At 41.7% G+C, this 14,609-nt stretch overlaps 1 protein-coding gene across 1 annotated transcript in view; it reads left to right on the top strand.

The window, feature by feature from the left end:
- Positions 1–14,609, top strand: part of PHEX (phosphate regulating endopeptidase X-linked) — a 365,396-nt gene that overhangs the window by 50,980 nt on the left and 299,807 nt on the right. Inside the window, exon 2 of the mRNA XM_073565833.1 lies at positions 2,482–2,547. Coding sequence (XP_073421934.1) covers positions 2,482–2,547 — 66 coding nt within the window. The remainder of the gene's footprint in view (positions 1–2,481; positions 2,548–14,609) is intronic.

The raw sequence follows: 14,609 nt of genomic DNA, 5'->3' as shown, positions 1-14,609 counted from the left end.
AGTGGAAGGAAAAAGTGTGGTAGAAAAAAGGTGCACAAGCAACCGGGATAACGGCAGCCTTAAAGGATTGTTAAGAAAAGGCCATTCAAAATTTTGATCGGAGATCCACAAGGAGTGGACTGCTGCTGGAGTCATTGCTTCAAGAGCCACCACACACAGACATATCCAGGACATGGGCTAAAAGTGTCTCATTCCTTGTGTAAAGCCATTCATGACCAATAAACAACGCCAGAAGCATCTTACTTGGGTCAAGGAGAAAAAGGACTGGACTGTTGCTCAGTGGTTCAAGGTGGTGTTTTCAGATGAAAGTAAATTTTGCATTTCATTTGGAAATCAAGGTCTGGAGGAAGAGTAGAGAGGCACACAATCCAAGCTGCTTGAGGTCTAGTGTGAAGTTTTCACAATCAGTGATGGTTTAGGGAGCCATGTCAGCTGCTGGTGTAGGTCCACTGTGTTTTATCAAGACTAAAGTCAGTGCAGCTGTCTACCAGGAAATTTTAGAGCACTTCATGATTCCCTCTGCCGACAAGCTTTTTGGAGATGGAAATTTCATTCTCCAGCAGGACTTGGCACCTGTCCACACAGCCAAAAGTACCAATACTTGGTTTAAAAACTATAGTATCACTGTGCTTGATTGGGCAGCAAACTCACCTTACCTTAACCCCATAGAGAATTTAAGAATCTATGAGGTATTGTCAAGAGGAAGATGAGAGACACCAGACCTAACAATGCAGACAAGCTGAAGGCTGCTATCAAAGCAACCTGAGCTTCCATAACACCTCAGCAGTGCCACTGGCAAAAGGAGCCCCGACCAAGTATTGAGTGCATTTACTGATCATATATTTCAGTAGGCCAACATTTCAGATTTTAAAATCATTTTTCAGGCTGGTGTTATAAAATATTCTAATTTATTGAGATAATGACTTTTGGGTTTTCATTGGCTGTAAGCCATAATCATCAAAATTAACAGGCATAAACACTTGAAATAGATCACTGTGTTAAGGTACTGTCACACTTAGCAATGTACCAGCGATCCCAACCAGCGATATGACGTGGACAGGATCGCTGGTACATCGCTAAGTGGTCGCTAGTGAGCTGCCACACAGGCAGATCTCACCAGCGACATCGCTGGGGACGGGGATCGCTACTTACCTGTCACACTAGGCGATCCTGCGTCCTCCCGCCCGGCTCCACGCTCGTCGCTCGTCTCTCCACAGGAAGCACCGCAGGAAGCTGACGACGAGAAACGGTCCAGGACGTTCTCGCGCGATCAGCGATAACCAGCGGGGGAGCGGGTCGCTGGTAAGTATCAGACACAGCGATATCGCTATAACGTCACACGTTATAGCGATATTGCTGGCGATATCTCTTAGTGTGACATGCCCTTTAGTAATGACTCTATATCAGGGTTCCCCAACTCCAGTCCTCAAGGCCCACCAACAGGTCATGTTTTCAGGATATCCCTTGTATTGTGCAGGTGATGCAATTATCATCTGGTCAATACTAAGGAAATCCTGAAAACATGACCTGTTGGTGGGCCTTGAGGACTGAAGTTGGGGAACCCTGCTCTATATAATATGAGTTTCACTTTTTGTATTGAAGAACTGAAATAAATTAACTTTTTGATGATATTCTAATTTTGCGTGAAGCACCTGTATATACAGCATTCTAGAATGCTGTATGCGAGGGCTTACAGGTGCTCGCCTAGCTTTATATGGAGAAAACCTGTTGCCAAGTTCCCTTTAAACTCTATTGGTAGAATTTCTTATTATTTATCACAAATTACAATGCAAGTTTTCCCCTTTGATTATAGAAATTTGGTCCATAGTGTAATGACAATTGGGCTGAAAATAGATATGATAAAGAAAACGTGTCACCTGATTTTTCTGAATTGCCAGAGCTTTAAAGATACAGCAGGGAACCATAGCCAGAGATAAGACTAGTCTGGTGCTGCCCCTAGCCGGCTTCTCCCAGCACCGTTGCAAGTGATTGACAGGTCACTCTCATAACACAAAACCTGTCAATTACCTCCAGCAGTGCCAGGAGAAGCCAACTGGGGGCAACACAGGACTAGTCTTTTCACTGGCTGTGGTCTCCTGCTGGATCTTCTAACTATATTCTCTCTGACTTGCTGCTGGTGATAAATTTACATACACCAGCGTGTATGTTGGCACCATATGCTATTATGACTATAAAAATGTTCAATAAAACTCATTTAGAGAAAGTTCAGTTATATTATAAAGAACACAAGGTAATATTGATAGCTCCATGAAACGGGTGAACAGAACATGAGAAACATCTGTTTGCAATAATGGGGAACCAGAGTGTGGTATCTATACTAATAAAATCACTGTAAAAGGGAATGTTCTTCTCATTACAGTTCTGTGCACAATGCAGGTATTTATATTTTACAGAATGCAGCCTTCTGCTAAATGTCATCATGGTGATAACTAATGCAAATCTGTCTTCTTTTTTTACCAGTCACTCAAGGATTTATTAATTTCCACAAGGAACGCTATTGTTTAACTCCAGAATGCATTGAAGCCGGTAAGTCTGCACAGAAAGATACAATAATATTTAATCCCTGAAACAATTATGAAAAGTCATGGATACAACTTTCATTCTTCTACTTCAAGGGTTGTGCATGGATATTTCTGCATTAAACTTTCTCCTTCTCTGGAGATTTCAGGCATTGTTATTAGTGCAGATTCTAGGAATGTAATCCATACTTTATTTGGGGTTGTTGAAATAGTAAAACACCTAATATAAAAAGATAACATCCACAAAGAGCCTCAAAAGAAAAGCAAAAAGGTACATTATAATGTTTTCAATGAACCATACTTTCCTTGCCCAGGTGTGTCGGCACAGATTTTAGGATCCATATTAATACATAGCAACATGGGCTTAAAGAACATTACACTGACATTAGGCAATGTTCTCACTTTGCTTTTTTGATGCATTTTTTTTCAGACAAAACCTGATCTCTTAACAGTATAAAATGCTGCAGAACAAAAACACAGGTTTTGCTGCAATTTTTGTTGCTTTTCTTGCTGAATTTTATGCATTTTTCAGAATGCCATGTTTAGTTTACTTTCCACTCTACAGTTACATGAGTTCATGAAAAAATACACAATTGCAAATGCATTAACAGAGGAAATTGAATTGGTAGGGCATTGGTTACTTAACACATTGATAGGACATTGAGTTGGTAGGGCATTGTTTACTTGTATACAATGGTAGGGCATTGTTTACATTTTTCTAATGGTAGGGCATTGAGTTGCTCAGTCAGACTTTACTTTTACACAAACCACTAATTTAATTAAACTGTACTACACTAACAGCCATAGTTATGTGAAGATACCAAGACAATATGGTTTAAACTTAGGAAAATCACAAAAATTGGTTTCACATCCCACTATACCTGTTTTCCTCACAAAAAACGCTACCAAAGCTAATCGCAGTAATTTGCTGTGTTTTGGAACTTACTCATTGCTTTTTATAAGTGAAAAAATGTTGGAAAAATGTTGAAAGAATTGACATGCCGCAGTTTTAAAAAATGCAGCAATTTTACAAATTGGTAAGGAAAAAAAACAAGTGTGTGCATGAGATTTCTGAAATCTCATAGCTTTTGCTCATACTGTAAAAGTAGCTTTTAATTTGCATAAAAAATGCAGCAAAGACACAATTGTGAACATAGGTGTATTTCTATCATGGTAAGTGGTGGTATATCACATGGATATGCTATCATTTCATAATCCGTGTGAATCAGATCTTTGATATTCACAGTTTTTCTTTGGCACAGGTTTTCTCCCAGATTTCCTCTGTAGAGGGATATCTGCAGTTCCCTGTACAGCTAATGGGCTGGATCTTCTACAGTGCTACTGAAGCAGTGCTGCAGCACCTTCATTCTCAGGATCAGTCAGTGTCCCAAAAGTCATATTTCCAAATGTGTATGTAATCTCACAGGAACTTACTAAAAAAAGAATAAACCTTTTAAAAGATTGACTGATTTAGAAAGCCTATTGTCATGCAATGATCAGGGACTGTGGGTGCTTACCTGATCCGTTGAGCTAGGGGGCGCCCGAAGTTGGAGATGCCGGTGTCACGTACCTTGCTATACTCCTATCTTGGCCCTTATCTGTTCCCTCCCCCACCCAGGAAGGTGTGAGGCTGAATTGTATAGGATTACACTAACCAGACAGACAAGGGAAGACAGACAGGGATAAAAGAAGATTACAAACATACAAATACACTCAAAAAACAACATAGTGGAACACAGGAGGGAGATAGGTAGAATACACCAAATAGGTGAGGATAAGGATAAGCATTCAAACCAACTCCAGCAATCTACAGGACAACTCTCCAAACATGAACTATTTCTACAACAAATCTTCCCCTGCACAAAGCGGTCACAGACCACTCCTGTTGGGGATTCAGCTGCCTCTGCTGATGCAACGCAGCATGACTTCCAATGTCATTCTGATTGACTGCTGGCTCCCCCATCAATCATAATGACGTTGGAAGTCCTGCCCCATCAACAGAGCGGAGCGGAAAAGAAACCTCTGCGCTGTAGACATGACGACAGCAGAAGCTTCTGAATCCCTGGCAGGAGCGGTCTGGGACTGCTCTGTGTTGGGGAAGAACGGTGCCATGTACAATAGGTTGGTAGGCTGCAATTACCTGACTGTTAGTGCTTAGGTACATTTTTTGCTTTTTCATAAAGTCCCAGATATACTGAGCCAAAATTTTTTTTTCTGTGTTCCACTTAACCTCCGGGCCATTTTCCTGTTTTGCGGTTTCGTTTTTTGCTCCCTTTCTTTCCAGAGCAATAACTTTTTTACCTTTTGTCAAAATGGCCATGTGAGGGCTTGTTTTTTGCGGGACCAGTTTTACTTTTGAACAACGTGATTGGTTTTAACTTATCGTGTATTGGAAAATGGGAAAAACATTCCAAATGCGGTGAAATTGCAAAAAAATGCAATTCCAGTCTTGTTTTTTGAAACCATGTTCACTAAATGCTAAAACTGACCTGCCATTATGATTCTCCAGGTCATTATGAATTCATAGATACCAAACATGTCTAGGTTCTTTTTTATTTAAGTGGTAAAAAAAAAAAAAAATCCAAACTTTTGTAAAAAAGGAGCCATTTTCCGAGAGCCGTAGCGTCTCCATTTTTCATGATTTGGGGCTGGGTAAGGGCTTATTTTTTGCACAGAGAGCTGATGTTTTTATTGATACCATTTTGATTGCCCGTTATTGCATTTTATTGCAATGTTGCGGCAACCAAAAAAACTTAATTCTGGCAATTTGATTTTTGTTCTTGCTACGCCATTTACCGATTGGATTAATTATTTTTATATATTGATTGGGCGATTCTAAATGTTTGATTTTTTTTATTTTATTGTGAATGGGGCGAAAGGGGGTGATTTGAAATTTTAATTTTTATGTTTTTAAAAACTTTTTTTAAAAACTTTTTGCATGCTTCAATATTCTCCATGGGAGACTAGAAGCTGCAGCTTTCTGATCGCCACTGCTACATACAGGCGATGATCAGATCGTCTGTATGTAGCAGAAATTCTCACTTGCTATGAGCGCCGACCACTGGGCAGCGCTCATAGCAATCTGGCTATGACAACCATAGAGGTCTGCTAGAAGACCTCTGGTTGTCATGCCAACCCATTGGTGACCTGCCATCACGTGACAGGGTCACCGATCGGCGTGATTTCTGGCACACTTGCCAGGAGCACGAGTTAAATGCTGTTGTCAGAGATTGACAGTGGCATTTAACGAGTTAACAGCCAAGGGTGGATCGCAATTCCACCCTCGGCTGTTAGAGGCACATGTCAGCTGTTCAAAACAGCTGATATGTGCTGGAAAAGATGTGGGCTCACTGCTGGAGCCCACATCACAAGGAGGGATTCCGACGTGGGCGTATTATTACACCCAATGTCGGAAAGGGGTTAGTTACATTGGGACATAAATACTTCACAGAGATACTCAGTCAAATTTGCAGTTTTAGATTTTCATTGGAAATCAGTTTACTATCATCCCTTTTTAGTAAATAAGACTATATGGGTGGAGGTTGAGAAAAACGATCAAGGGGGAAGGTGTATATAAATAATTGGCCCCGCCGTGAAGCACCGAGCAGCGATACTTAGTTTGAACAGTCATTCTGTGCTGACAAATTCCCTTTAAGAATATGAATAATATAAAACTTGCAAAAGCAATATTGAGTATATATAAACCACTGATACTCAATGAATACAAAAATAACCAACTGTATTCATATGTATTAATCAAAGAAAAAAATGGGAAACATTTGATGATGAAATCTTAAAAGGGTTCTTTGGGAATAGAAAAAAAATAACTAAAGGAAGTGTCATCATAAATAAATGACTGAATACTTTTAATTAGCAAATCAGAACTGTTTTGACTAGGGAAAGTATCACTATAGAATTAAAATGGGCACCACTGAGGGGACATCAGTATGAGCAGCTTTTTCTTAGCTTATTACTCCAGGTAACTTCAGTATTATATCAGAATGAAAGGGTAGACCAGAGTGTGAGTGGCCTCATCTTACCTCAGCATCCCTGGTGTCTCCCGTATTAGATCAGACACAGGGTGGACAGCATTGTGAACACTTTCAACTTACCTCAGCATTACTGCTGTCTCCAGTATTATATCAGAAAAACAGTGGACATGAGTTTGAGCAGCCTTTTCTTACCTCAACATCACTGGTATCTCCTGTATTAGATTAGAAAAGAAAGACATGGTGGACAGCTGTTTGTGGAGCCTCTTCTCACCTTACTAATCCTGCTATCTCCAGTTTTGGGTCAGAAAGACATTGCAGACAACAATAGAAATAGCCTTTTTTACCTCAGTATTCCTTGTATCTCCAATATTAGATCAAAAAGACATGGTGGACAACAGTATGAGTGACCTTCTTATTTCATTACTAGGTTATTCACTTAAAAAAAGTAGAATGTATTTAAAAATTCTCCCAAAATGATCAAAATAAATAAATTAGTACAAAACAAAGGGCTTCTGGTTAGCATAATAAATTATGAATTTATATATGTACGTATATAAAAAGCAGAGAAACAAAGTTGTAGTTGATATGAGAGCAAACAAAATGGGGCACTCACCGTTCCTTAAAAGGTCCTTTTACTTGGACCCGTAGAAGCGTTGGTACAATGCAAAACAGCTATTGTACTTCACGTTCCCCTCGCCCCCTGCACACAACGCTCATGCCCCTTGCTATGGATTAAAGGGAACTTGTCAGCGGTATTGTGCTCAGTAACCTACTGACAGTGTCAGGTTGACATCGTTATACTGATTAACCCCTTTACCCCCAAGGGTGGTTTGCATGTTAACGACCGGGCCAATATTTACAATTCTGAACACTGTCACTTTATGAGGTAATAACTCTGGAACGCTTCCATGGAATCCTGGTGATTCTGACAATGTTTTCTCGTGACATATTTTACTTCATGATAGTGGTAAAATTTCTTTGATGTGACAGGCGTTTATTTGTGAAAAAACAGAAATTTGGTGAAAACTTTTGCAATTTTCCAAATTTGACTTTTCATGCCCTTAAATCACACAGATATTTCACACAAAATGCTTAATAAGTAACATTTCCCACATGTTTACTTTGCATCAGCACAATTTTGTAATCAAAATTTTTTTGTTAGGAAGTTATAAGGGTTAAAAGTTAAACAGCGATTTCTCATTTTACAACATAATTTTTTTTTCAGGGACCACATCACATTTGAAGTCACTTTGAGGGGTCTATATGATAGAAAATACCCAAAAGTGACACCATTCTAAAAACTGCACCCTTCAAGGTGCTCAAAATCACATTTAAGAAGTTTATTAACCCTTCTGGTGCTTCACAGGAACTTTTGGAATGTTTAAAAAATGTACATTTAACTTTTTTTTCACAAAAAATTAATTCAGATCCAATTTTTTTATTTTTCCTAGTGTATCAGGAGAAAATGGACCCCAAACGTTATTGTGCAATTTGTTCTGAGTACGCTGATACCCCATATGTGGGGGGTAAACCACTGTTTGGGCGCATGGCAGAGCTCGGAAGGGAAGGAGTGCCATTTGACTTTTTCAATGCAAAATTGGCTAGAATTGAGATTGGACGCCATGTCGCATTTTGGAGAGCCCCTGATGTGACTAAACAGTGGAAACCCCCCACAAGTGATCCCATTTTGGAGACTAGACCCCCAAAGGAACTTATCTAGATGTGTGGTGAGATCTTTGAACCCCCAGGTGTTTCACTAAAGTTTATAATGCCCAGGCGTGAAAATAAAAAAAATCATATTTTTTCCACATGCTTGATCTTTTCACCCCCAATATTTTATTTTCCCAAGGGTACCAGAAGAAATTGGACCCCAAGAGTTATTGTGCAATTTGTCCTGAGTATGCTGCTACCCCATATGTGGGGGTAAACTACTGTCTGGGCACATGGCAGAGCTCAAAAGGGAAGGAGTGCTGGATTTTACTGTAATGGTTTGCAGGTGCGATGACCCACTGGAAGAGCCCATGAGGTGCGAAAACAGAACCCCCCATAAGTGACCCCATTTTACAAATTACATCTCTCAATGAATTCATCTAGGGGTGCAGTGATCATATTGACACCATGGGTGTTTCACAGAATTTTATACCAGTGGGCAACCATGCAGAGAGACTCGGGAGGAACAGAGCGCTATTTGCCTATTCAAGTGATTCGATCTGTGCACATGTCAGTGTGTGTTTCCACGTACCATGTGTCCATGGGCAAAACACGCTGACATGTCCATTTTTTAATGTCAGCACGGGCCACAAAACATCTAGCACACGTGCATACTCATAACTCACATAGATGTCATCCATGTGACATGCATAGGCACCAGGGAAGAAGCATTGCAGTAAGCGCTGTTCCCCTGCGCCGGGTGCTGAACATGACTCTCATCATTCTCCTCTGCTCTGCTGGCAATCAGTATAATCAGGGAGAATGATTTTCCCCTGCTTATGCCGATCACCAGCAGACAGGGCAGTTTCTAGGGAATTTTGCCAACAGGGCGAACATCGAAAAAGCGCCCCCCCCGAACATTAACATGCTGAATACCCGGACAAATATCATCACACCATGACCAGACCACATATTACCACCACATAGTCACCGAATAATACCACATACAAGGAACAAATAGCGCCGTACCATGGCCAGACCACATAGTCACCGATTAATACCACATACAAGAAACAAATAGCGCCACACCATGACCAGACCACATATTACCACCAGATAGTGACTGAATACTACAATACTGATCATTAATTAAAAACACAATACTAAGTGCAATTGTATACAGGAACTCTATATTTACTGTCAGTGTGCAGGTAACACACTGACTCACCAGTGACGTCTCTAGCTGAAGTCCTTCATCTTTGCTTTTCTTTTTCATCCAGCACAGACCGCCATCACTTCTTCCAGCCAAGACTCGTCTCTGCATGAAATAACACAGTTACCTAGAGCACGGCTTCCAGAGCACATTCCCCACTTTTTCCCTTCTACACTACACATTTGAATACAGACGTGCACCCACCATTAATACATAATTGGTTATCATGCAACCCACCATTCCAAATATAAATTATAATCCACCACTGTGCACCCACTAACTATAAATGTCACTTTCCCCATTTAATATATAAATTAGCACTTGTACTCTTTCCCCCAATTCATTACCAGGCACTTCAACCTCAACGCCCCCCCACTATGTACCTCCCGCTCTAACCCTAACACCGATTCATTATATTTACATGCCCCTCCTGCCTCAATTCATTGTCATGTCTTTCTCTCCCACCCTCTATTCATTATCAACTGCTCTACCCCACATTCAATACATCACTTACTCCCCCAAACTCAAAATTCTTTATTTGTTCTCCAGATAGATCATTTGCTCTTCTCTCCCCCCACCTTCAATTTATCATTCACTCTCCTCACCCCCCACCTTCAATTAAATTGCTGTGCCCCATCACTCACACTGAATTCATCATTTGCAGTCCCCGTCCTCTCCCCCACATCATCATTTGCAGTCCCCCACTTTAATTTGAAGTCCCCTTCATCCGTTGCAGTCCCCTATCACCCCTCACTTCATCTGCAGTGCCCCTTCATTTGCAGCCCCCTATCCCCCTTCCATTTCATCATGTGCAGTCTCCCTTACCCCCACTTCATCATGTGCAGTCACTCTTACCCCCACATCATGTGCAGTCCCCTTTAACCAATTCATGTGCAGTCCCCCTTACCCCCAATTCATCCTGTGCAGTCCCCCTTACCCCCAATTCATCCTGTGCAGTCCCACTTACCCCCCATTTCATCATGTGCAGTCCCCCTTCATCATGTGCAATCCCCCTTACCCCCATCAAGTGCAGCCGCACGCCATCATATACAGGCTCAGCCCCCTGTTCCCCTCTCCATCATATGCAGCCATATTCACCCCCCTCCATCATGTACAGGCTCAGTCCCATTCAACCCCCCTCCATCATGTACAGCCATATTCACCTCCCTCCATCATGTACAGGCTCAGCCCCGCACCCCCCTCCATCATGTGCAGCCATATTCACCCCCCTCCATCATGTACAGGCTCAGCCCCCGCACCCCCCTCCATCATGTGCAGCCATATTCACCCCCCTCCATCATGTACAGGCTCAGCCCCATTCACTCCCCCTCCATCATGTGCAGCATATTCACCCCCCTCCATGTACAGCCCCCTCACCCACTGAATTCATTAAAAAAAAAAGTTTCCCATACCTACCTCACAGCCGCTCCCCAGCAGCGCCTCTCTGCAGCCAGCGTCTGGGTACATGTCGGCATCTGCGTGATGACATCATCGCGCAGGCCCGACACCTGACCCGGAAGTAGAGAGGGAGCTGCGCAGCTGTCAAGGTGACGGCCGAGCACAGCTCCCTGCACGATAAACTGTGACACAGGCGGCTGTATGCTGACGGCCGCGTCACAGAACAGAGCGCACGGCCGCACAGTACCGGATCGCAGCTCTGAATCTCCCCGGTTCGGGGAACCGACTGCATTTTTACCAACCGGTTCCACCGAACCGGGGAGAACCTGCTGAATCCCACCCCACACAGACAGCTAGGCACTAGGCAGGCGCCCCCTGGCTGGGTGGCGCCCCGGGCGATCGCACGCCCCATCCCCCCTAAAAACGGCCCTGCCAGCAGAGCAGGGGAGAATGATGAGAGCCGCATTCAGCACCCGACGCTGGGGAACAGCGCTTACTGTAAGGCTAGTTTCACACTAGCGTTTACGAACGCAGCGACGGCCTGCGCACGGCCGCCGCTAAGCCCCGCCCCCTTGTCGCGCCCCCGCCGGTAGCTCCGCCCACCGGCGCATGACGCTGCATGCGCCCTGCGTCCCCTATCTTTATCACAGGGGGCGCAGGCCGTGCGCAGTATGCGTTTGGCGGCGCATGCGTCCTTTTGACGGTGCGCCGACCTGCGCCAAACGCAGCCTGCTGCAGTTTGGTTGCGTCGGCGCACCGTCAAAAAGGTCAATTGCAAAAAAATGCAATTCCAGTCTTGTTTTTTGAAACCATGTTCACTAAATGCTAAAACTGACCTGCCATTATGATTCTCCAGGTCATTATGAATTCATAGATACCAAACATGTCTAGGTTCTTTTTTATTTAAGTGGTAAAAAAAAAAAAAAATCCAAACTTTTGTAAAAAAGGAGCCATTTTCCGAGAGCCGTAGCGTCTCCATTTTTCATGATTTGGGGCTGGGTAAGGGCTTATTTTTTGCACACAGAGCTGATGTTTTTATTGATACCATTTTGATTGCCCGTTATTGCATTTTATTGCAATGTTGCGGCAACCAAAAAAACTTAATTCTGGCAATTTGATTTTTGTTCTTGCTACGCCATTTACCGATTGGATTAATTATTTTTATATATTGATTGGGCGATTCTAAATGTTTGATTTTTTTTATTTTATTGTGAATGGGGCGAAAGGGGGTGATTTGAAATTTTAATTTTTATGTTTTTAAAAACTTTTTTTAAAAACTTTTTGCATACTTCAATATTCTCCATGGGAGACTAGAAGCTGCAGCTTTCTGATCGCCACTGCTACATACAGGCGATGATCAGATCGTCTGTATGTAGCAGAAATTCTCACTTGCTATGAGCGCCGACCACTGGGCAGCGCTCATAGCAATCTGGCTATGACAACCATAGAGGTCTGCTAGAAGACCTCTGGTTGTCATGCCAACCCATTGGTGACCTGCCATCACGTGACAGGGTCACCGATCGGCGTGATTTCTGGCACACTTGCCAGGAGCACGAGTTAAATGCTGTTGTCAGAGATTGACAGTGGCATTTAACGAGTTAACAGCCAAGGGTGGATCGCAATTCCACCCTCGGCTGTTAGAGGCACATGTCAGCTGTTCAAAACAGCTGATATGTGCTGGAAAAGATGTGGGCTCACTGCTGGAGCCCACATCACAAGGAGGGATTCCGACGTGGGCGTATTATTACACCCAATGTCGGAAAGGGGTTAGTTACATTGGGACATAAATACTTCACAGAGATACTCAGTCAAATTTGCAGTTTTAGATTTTCATTGGAAATCAGTTTACTATCATCCCTTTTTAGTAAATAAGACTATATGGGTGGAGGTTGAGAAAAACGATCAAGGGGGAAGGTGTATATAAATAATTGGCCCCGCCGTGAAGCACCGAGCAGCGATACTTAGTTTGAACAGTCATTCTGTGCTGACAAATTCCCTTTAAGAATATGAATAATATAAAACTTGCAAAAGCAATATTGAGTATATATAAACCACTGATACTCAATGAATACAAAAATAACCAACTGTATTCATATGTATTAATCAAAGAAAAAAATGGGAAACATTTGATGATGAAATCTTAAAAGGGTTCTTTGGGAATAGAAAAAAAATAACTAAAGGAAGTGTCATCATAAATAAATGACTGAATACTTTTAATTAGCAAATCAGAACTGTTTTGACTAGGGAAAGTATCACTATAGAATTAAAATGGGCACCACTGAGGGGACATCAGTATGAGCAGCTTTTTCTTAGCTTATTACTCCAGGTAACTTCAGTATTATATCAGAATGAAAGGGTAGACCAGAGTGTGAGTGGCCTCATCTTACCTCAGCATCCCTGGTGTCTCCCGTATTAGATCAGACACAGGGTGGACAGCATTGTGAACACTTTCAACTTACCTCAGCATTACTGCTGTCTCCAGTATTATATCAGAAAAACAGTGGACATGAGTTTGAGCAGCCTTTTCTTACCTCAACATCACTGGTATCTCCTGTATTAGATTAGAAAAGAAAGACATGGTGGACAGCTGTTTGTGGAGCCTCTTCTCACCTTACTAATCCTGCTATCTCCAGTTTTGGGTCAGAAAGACATTGCAGACAACAATAGAAATAGCCTTTTTTACCTCAGTATTCCTTGTATCTCCAATATTAGATCAAAAAGACATGGTGGACAACAGTATGAGTGACCTTCTTATTTCATTACTAGGTTATTCACTTAAAAAAAGTAGAATGTATTTAAAAATTCTCCCAAAATGATCAAAATAAATAAATTAGTACAAAACAAAGGGCTTCTGGTTAGCATAATAAATTATGAATTTATATATGTACGTATATAAAAAGCAGAGAAACAAAGTTGTAGTTGATATGAGAGCAAACAAAATGGGGCACTCACCATTCCTTAAAAGGTCCTTTTACTTGGACCCGTAGAAGCGTTGGTACAATGCAAAACAGCTATTGTACTTCACGTTCCCCTCGCCCCCTGCACACAACGCTCATGCCCCTTGCTATGGATTAAAGGGAACTTGTCAGCGGTATTGTGCTCAGTAACCTACTGACAGTGTCAGGTTGACATCGTTATACTGATTAACCCCTTTACCCCCAAGGGTGGTTTGCATGTTAACGACCGGGCCAATATTTACAATTCTGAACACTGTCACTTTATGAGGTAATAACTCTGGAACGCTTCCATGGAATCCTGGTGATTCTGACAATGTTTTCTCGTGACATATTTTACTTCATGATAGTGGTAAAATTTCTTTGATGTGACAGGCGTTTATTTGTGAAAAAACAGAAATTTGGTGAAAACTTTTGCAATTTTCCAAATTTGACTTTTCATGCCCTTAAATCACACAGATATTTCACACAAAATGCTTAATAAGTAACATTTCCCACATGTTTACTTTGCATCAGCACAATTTTGTAATCAAAATTTTTTTGTTAGGAAGTTATAAGGGTTAAAAGTTAAACAGCGATTTCTCATTTTACAACATAATTTTTTTTTTCAGGGACCACATCACATTTGAAGTCACTTTGAGGGGTCTATATGATAGAAAATACCCAAAAGTGACACCATTCTAAAAACTGCACCCTTCAAGGTGCTCAAAATCACATTTAAGAAGTTTATTAACCCTTCTGGTGCTTCACAGGAACTTTTGGAATGTTTAAAAAATGTACATTTCTTTTTTTTCACAAAAAATTAATTCAGATCCAATTTTTTTATTTTTCCTAGTGTATCAGGAGAAAATGGACCCCAAAC

The sequence above is a fragment of the Dendrobates tinctorius genome, unplaced genomic scaffold (assembly GCF_039654945.1).
Source record: "Dendrobates tinctorius isolate UK_male_01 unplaced genomic scaffold, ASM3965494v1 ptg000016l, whole genome shotgun sequence".
Classification (NCBI taxonomy): domain Eukaryota; kingdom Metazoa; phylum Chordata; class Amphibia; order Anura; family Dendrobatidae; genus Dendrobates; species Dendrobates tinctorius.
The sequence above is the reverse complement of the archived record's forward strand: the minus strand, read 5'-3'. Positions and strand labels throughout refer to the sequence as shown.